This window comes from Pinus tabuliformis, chromosome J (assembly GCF_031772625.1).
Source record: "Pinus tabuliformis cultivar Carrire ecotype Pingquan chromosome J, CPIR1, whole genome shotgun sequence".
Taxonomy (NCBI): Eukaryota; Viridiplantae; Streptophyta; class Pinopsida; order Pinales; family Pinaceae; genus Pinus; species Pinus tabuliformis.
In genome coordinates, this window is record NC_142295.1 from 1182203912 (window position 1) to 1182211961 (window position 8050).

General features: G+C 41.9%; 1 protein-coding gene across 1 annotated transcript; it reads left to right on the forward strand.

Annotated features, from left to right (window-relative positions):
• Nucleotides 1-3748: 3748 nt before the first annotated feature.
• LOC149231295 (uncharacterized) lies at nt 3749-7567 on the forward strand. The gene has a single exon (XM_089381592.1). The coding sequence runs from the start codon at nt 3749-3751 to the stop codon at nt 7565-7567; it is 3819 nt and encodes a 1272-aa protein (XP_089237718.1).
• Nucleotides 7568-8050: the final 483 nt, after the last annotated feature.

Below are 8050 nucleotides of genomic sequence, written 5' to 3' on the forward strand. Positions count from 1 at the left end.
TTTTTTTTAAATGCTCTCCCAAAATTTATTGCTTCTCTGTCATTGATCTTCTCCCAAAAGATCGAGACTTAAAACCACTTCACAACCTTTACAAAACCTTAAATCACACATATATAAGCTTCCCCATACAAAAAATTTGGTTACATATGTTTTTAACACATAAATCTCTTATCGGCGCATATTTCCTTATAAACCATTTACAAAGGAAAATGCCCACATAAACATACCTTTCCGCCCTTCCGTATAGCCTTGTCACATTTCTCGAGGTTTAACCTCATCGCAATCATCCATTGCTCCTTCCACAGTCATACGTATATATATGTATCTTCATCGCCCCTTCCGCTCCAATATGCGATATCAGAGCATTAACGTATGTTTTAGCATTAAACCAATTTAACAGAAATATATGGATTACACAGGAAACCCGCTCCGAATCATATATATAGAGGATCTCAAATTTTATAGATTTGCCACTATAGGCCCATCGGTTTCGGGTCTACAAGCCTTTCCATTGCGCACTCTGATCTGTGCTTCCTCCGATTGTGATTTGCAATCAGATCTTGACCGTCGATCTGATCCGCGATCCGACGCTTGAGATTAATTCATGTGATCGCATATCGCTCAAGCTCAATGCCAGACTCCTTCTGCTTCTATACGGCTATCTGATATCTTTACGAACCCAATAGGGATATAAACCATTCCCTATAATATTTCAAATCCAGCACTTGATTCCAACTGTGTTTTTCACCATTTGTTAGTGTAATTGGGTTTTCAACTTGCGGGAGTTAAACTATATAATGAGCCCGCCGATTATTGCTTCTTTGTTGTTGATCTTCTCCCGAAAGACTAGGACTTAAAACCACTTCACAACCTTTACAAAACCTTAAATCACACATATATAAGCTTCCCCTTACAAAACCTTTGGTTACATATGTTTTTAACACATAAATCTCTTATTGGCACATATTTCCTTACAAACCATTTACAACGGAAAATTCCTGCATAAACATAGCTTTCCACCCTTCCGTACAGCCTTGTCACATTTCTCGAGGTTTAACCTCATCGTAATCGGCCATCGCTCCTTCCACAGTCATACGTATATATATGTATCTTCATCGCCCCTTCTGCTTCAATATGCGATATCGGAGTGTTAACGTATGTTTTATCATTAAACCACTTTAACGGAAATATATGTATTACACAGGAAACCCGCTCTAAATCATATATATAGCGGATCTCAAATTTTATATATTTGCCACTATAGGCCCATCGGTTCCGGGTCTCTAAGCCTTTCCATTGCGCACTCTGATCTGCGCTTCCTCCGATTGCGATTTGCGATCAGATCTTGACCGTCGATCCGATCCGCGATCTGACGGTTGAGATTAAGTCGCGCGATCGCATATCGCTCAAGCTCAATGCTAGACTCCTTCCACTTCCATACGCTGATCAGATATCTCTATAGACCCGATAGAGATATAAACCATTCCCTATAATATTTCAAGTCCGACACTTGATTCTGACTCTGTTTTTCACCGTCTGTTAGTGTAATTAGGTTTTCCACTTGTGAGAGTTAAACTCTATAATGAGCCCGCCAATGCAATATTTTTCCTTCCCGATTCGATCTGCAATCCAACAGTTCAGATTAACTCGTGTGATTGCATATCGCTCAACCTCAATGCTAGACTCCTTCTGCTTCCATACACTGATTCAATATCTTTATGGACCCGATAGGGATATAAACCATTCCCTATAATATTTCAAGTCCGGCACTTGGTTCCGACTGTGTTTTTCACCGTTTCTTAGTGTAATTGGGTTTTTCGTTTGGGGGAGTTAAACTGTATAATGACCCCGCCAATGCGATATTTTTCTTTCCTGATTCGATCTCAGCCGTTGATCTTCCCAGATCTAACGATTCCTGAGCATCAATCTTCGCTCCTCCGCTCATTCCTTTTACTTAGAATTTATGCTAAGTTTTCATTTCTTCTCTTCTTTGAAGGTTTCGTCCTGCTGTTATTTTTTTGTGCACTCTTCCTCCTAACCTTTGATTGGTCATTCTAATGGATTCAACACCCCATCTTGATCCTCCTCTTTATGTATTTTATGTGTCACCTGCACACACACACACACACACACACATATATATAGATATACAGAATGATATAGTTCGCTCATCTTCCACCATTCGATGCTTACACTTATTCAATTTGGGATTAAATCTCTAGACATATATATAAATCAATACATAATTACAAAGTAAGTGTAAGCAATGCAATTTCTCTATGACACTTTATAAGTATTTCATCATTACTTATGTTTCCTGCATTTATACACAAATTATTAGTTTGGAAATCATAAGGTTCAACAGTCTCAACTGTTGCTTCACATATCAGCTCTTCAAACTGAACTTCATCTCCTTCTTGCACAATAACTTGTTCCTGTGTTGTCACAGTTTCAAATATCAATGTATTATCAAATTCTTTCTGCTGCAATAAATCACAGCTTCTCTCATTTAAGAGAAATTCTCCATCCTCCTTTAATTCAGAGTTTTTATCTTCTAAAAGATACTTCTCCATACTTATGATAGCTTGAAAATATTGGTCATCCTCTGTAAAACACTTCTCTGTTAGCGTTCCTTCTCCCAAGGTTAAATCCTCTGCATAGGTTTCTTCGTTCTTAACATGTTTCAGTAGATGTCCTTCCTTCTTAGTGACTGTCTCAACAGCTTCCATGGCTATTTTCACTGTGTCTATCATCATGGTGGATTCATGATCCTTTACTATGTTTTCAGTTAACATAGTCTCAACAAAATGGAAAATTGTGTGTGGTAAATTATGTATTTATGTTACTTTTAATTTTATTCAACATTAAATTGTTTTGTTGATATCAAATGCCTTTTTTTTTTACTGTTAGGTGATTTCACTATTTCATCATGGATCCAACTATTTGGAGTTCTCTTCCATTCGAAGTTCTTGAACTTGTCTTGTTGTGGCTCCCTTTATCGATTGTGATAAAGTTTGGTACTGTATGTAAAAAATGGAAGAATGCTTTGCAGAACCCTTCTTTATTTTTACATTGCAAGAATGTCTCCACGAACCAATTTGGATTTCTCATTCGTTTCCTCAATAGTGAAGACAATTGTTTTGTTGCCCAATACCTTAATCAGAATGGCCACATATATCAATTTCATTTGGGATTCATAGATTCAAGATACAGAGTACAGTGTGTTGTTGGACCAATGGTGGTTTTATCCTTACCAACAGAATGCTCCCAAACACACAACTATTTTGTAGCAAATCCATTTACAAAGGCATTTAAAAACATAGGGCCAGTACGAATTGGATACTCGGGGTTCTTTTCATTATTGGAACATGTAAGCAGCAAAAAATATGACTGGGTTGTTATAAAACATATCTATGACGGAATTCAGTCTGAATTTTATGTTTGTAGTAGTCTTGATAGGGTATGGCAAAGGGTCATTGAAATCACCTCTATGGAAGATACCAGATCATACATTGCCACAGAATTTCAACTAACAGGTAATTCTGAAACCTACCTCTGTATAAATGTCTATGGGCCTCAGCGTTTAGAAGATAAAATTTCTTTCCTGAACTCGTTAATGAAGTTAAAGCTAAGATACCAACATTCAAAGATCATAATGGGAGGGGATTTCAACATGATTACCACCCTCCTGGAAAAAAAAGGAGGCCTTAGGCGACTAAATAGAGACTCAGAACTCTTTGTTGACTTCATGGAATCCGCCCAACTGGTTGACATCCCCCCAAAAAATGGGCTCTACACTTGGAACAACCGAAGAGGAGGAGAAAACAGGATAGCCTCTCGCCTTGACCGTTTTTTGATCTCAGAAAACATCTTACTGGAAGGAACAACAGTTGACTCTGATATCCTCCCCAGTGGGGGATCAGACCACTGGCCCATCGCCCTGGAAGCTGCCTTTCTTGAGACCCCCAAAAACAGGCCTTTCAGATTTGAGAAATTCTGGCTAACACACCCAAATTTTCCTGAACTGGTGAAAAAATGGTGGGAAGAGCCCAGGAATATAAGGGGGACCAAAATGTTTAAACTCCAGTCCAAACTAAAGCACATCAAACACAAAATCAAGGAATGGAATGCAACCGAGTTTGGTAATATTTTCCAGGAAAAGCACAATATAGAAGACCGACTAAGTCAAATTCATAAGGACTGGGCTTCAGGGATTAACAGGGAGGACTCAAATGAACAGGAAAAGATACTAATGCAGAAATGGCAGCTCCGCTGCCAACAGGAAGAAATCCTTTGGAAGCAAAAATCTCGCATCCAATGGTTGAAGGAGGGAGAGCAAAATACAAAGTTCTTCCATAGATCGACGATGGATTACAGGGGGGCTAACAAAATCCTTAAGCTTACCAATGCATCTGGAGAAGTTATTCAAAACCACAATGAGATCTCAACTTTGCTTACCAGTCACTTTAAGCAAATTGCCCAGGAATCTCAAGAAGACCGATCGGAAGCCAGAGAGGAAATAATTCAGGCCATACCCCAAATCATTACTCCAGCACAAAATGCCTCTTTGTTAAGAAAGATCTCAATGGAGGAGGTGGAGGAGGCTGTTAAAGACATGCCAAATGATAAAGCTCCGGGCCCAGATGGTTTTACTATAAACTTCTACAAAGCTTGTTGGCAAACAGTCAAAACAGAGGTCTGGGAAGTAGTTGAAGATTCAAGACGATCTGGCTCAATTCTTAAAGGCCTAAACTCTACTTTCCTAGCCCTAATCCCCAAAGAAGAGGAAGCCCGAACTCCAGAAAAGTTCCACCCCATAGCTTTGTGCAACGTGATTTATAAAATCATCTCTAAGGTCATCGCTAACAGAATTAAACCTATCCTCCCTGACATCATCTCGGAGGAGCAATCAGGCTTCGTGGAAGGCAGACAAATTCTGGACAACTTCCTCTTGGCGCAGGAGATGATACATACTTTGCAGTCCAGAAAAATCCCTGGTATGATGATTCAGCTTGACCTTTCAAAAGCTTTCGACAAAGTGAATTGGAATTACCTGGAGGCCACATTAAGGGCTTTTGGTTTTGACAATCGGTGGACCAAATGGATTCTCGCTCTTATCAAGTCAACAAATTTCTCTATTTTGGTTAATGGATCCCCCTCGGCCACCTTCTCTCCTTCCCGAGGCATAAGGCAAGGAGACCCACTGTCCCCCTTCCTTTTTGTGATCCTCATGGAAGGGCTTAGCAGATATATTCACAGAGCCAAAGCGGAAGGGAAAATTAATGGATTGCGCCCTCTCCCCTCCACCCCTGCAACTACTCACCAGCAGTTTGCCGATGATACTATGCTGCATGGCTCTCCAACTGTCAAAGAGGCCAAGGCTTTCAAATCTATCTTATCTCTTTTCAGCATGGCATCAGGTATGGACATAAACCATTCCAAATCGACTATTTTTTTCTTTAACACTCATGTTTCAATTCAGAACCATCTCACCAGCATCCTAGGCTTTCGAAAAGGTTCTCTTCCCTCGAAGTATCTGGGAGCCCCGCTCACCACCAAGCCTTGGCAAAAGGTTCATTGGGAAAGGCTCATAGCAAACATGGAAAAAAGATGCAAACATTGGACCCACAGGGCTCTTAACTTTGCGGGACGCCTAGTTTTAACTAAAGCCATCCTGCAGGCCATCCCTCAGTACATGCTTTCTATCCTCCCGGTGCCCAAGGCCATCCTGCAGAAAATCCGATCCATCCAAAGATCCTTCTTATGGAGTGGCAGCGCAGAGAAGAGGAAATGGGCTCTCGTGGCCTGGGATAAGATCTGTAAATCGAAACTTGCTGGAGGTTTAAACCTAATAGACCCTGATATTAGCAACAAAACTGGTGGAGCCAAACTGTGGTGGCGCTGGCTGAAAGAGACAAACCTCCCCTGGGCCAGACACTGGAAGGAGAAATACACTCCTAACTGCAGAGACCAGGACCTCATAAGACTTCAGGAATTGTCGGAAGGTTCTCCAATCTGGAATCTAGCAAAAAGAAACCGAAACCTTATTCAGGACCACAGCTTCTGGGAGATCCGAAATGGGGAATCAGCCTTCTTCTGGGAAGATGCCTGGCAACAGCATCCAAAGCTTGAAAACCCAGACCTTGAAGATTACAAAATAAACTGTCATAACAGGGGAAAATACACCGTTCATCATTACTGGATCCCCAATGGCATTGACCAGGATTGGAGAGAATGGACCCTTCCAGATACCGAAAACCCTAATGAGGAAAATAATAACATTCTAGACCTGCTTCAAGTCCTACACAAACGAAAAATTAGGATAAGCTCGGAGGCGGACAAGCTGAGGTGGGGTATGAAGGGAAATGGCAACTTCACTCTTAAAGAAGCCAGAGAGCAGTTGGAACTCACAGAGCAGGGGGAGACAGTCCCATGGTTCACCAAGGTTTGGGATCCCTTATTCTGGCCAAAAATTCAAACCTTTCTATGGCTCCTTATGAGGCGTAAGACGCTCACCTGGGAGAACCTGCGAAAAAAAGGCTTCGAAGGCCCCTCCTTTTGCCCTATGTGTAATCAAGCAGAAGAAACTATGAATCACTTATTCAATACATGCGAATGGGCTAACCACATTTGGCAAGGGATAGAAACTATCATGCAGCAAAATAGAAGAGATATGGACTCCATCCAAAACACCATCACCAATTGGCCAAGCAATTACTCTGAAAACCCTCAAATCAATAGCATATGGAAAATTCTGCCAGGTTTTATCACTTGGACAATATGGAAAGAAAGGAACAGAAGAATTTTTCAAAACGAGCACAGGAATATAGAGCACCTGAGAATTACCTTAATTGAGAACATTCGCCAATTGATTCTGGTAAAAAGTAAAGTCGACCCATCCAAAAAAATCTCCACGGAAGACCAAAGAATCCTAAATGCTTTCAACATTCGCTACGATCAAAGCCAAAAGCCCCAAGCTAAACAGCAGAACATCAACAACACACCAAAGGGATGGACTCGGCCTCCTGAAGGCTTCCTGAAACTGAACTTTGATGGGGCCTCGAGAGGTAACCCGGGACCAGCTGGCATAGGAGGCCTCATTCGAAACCAGAGAGGTGAAATAATCCATATTTACAGTCAAGCTTTGGGCGAGGGCACTAATAATGAAATGGAATTCGCAGCAATGGAAAAAGGTTTAACAATTCTTCAAAGAAACCAGGCAGAAAACGCAGTAATTGAGGGTGACTCTGAGATTGCCATTCTGGTGGCAAGGAAAATCTATGGGGGAACGCCGGCCAGCAAGGTAACCAAGCACTGGCGCCTGGCTATGGTCACAGAGAACATAGGGAAATTGCTCGGAAAAATGAAAGGCCTCATCTTCCAGGCGGTAAGAAGGCAGGCTAATTCGGTTGCCGACCACTTGGCAAACCATGGGATCGAGAACCCAAACGGAATGGTGGACAGCTGTTGGCATCAGGTCGAGAGTAATCAATTAAAGGAACGGTGCTCTCACCTCGCACGAATAGATTTGGTGGCAGCTGACAAGGTAGAATGGCAGGCCGCCTAATTCACTACCACAAGAGTATGGATAGGCCGACGGGACGAGAGCCATCAATTCACAGCAAGCATCGAAGGACAACCTGGTTGAGGGAAATAATGAACACCGCAGGCCACAGACAATTGTACAGTATCATGATCCGAAGTGACATAAGCCGCCGCAGAACCGCAGGACAGAGGGACACTTGGCACATTCAGAACCGTGCAGGAGGAGGTGATCGAAAACATTCTCAATCATCGCAATTGCCCTCCACAACTCCGAATTGCAGCATTTATGTTGATCGGACATGCAATTTGCATGTCACGATCCGTTCCACCGCCCGAAATCTTCCCGCTTTTATCTATATATCCTTCCTTGCTCTCCATTGGAGCATCACTGCTCCGGTGCTCAACAATCAGAGATCATCGATTTGCATTATCATTCAGACAAGCAACAATCAGGAGAGGGCTCCCATGGCGGGGGAAGGTAGTCGAAATCAATCTGCAAACAGAG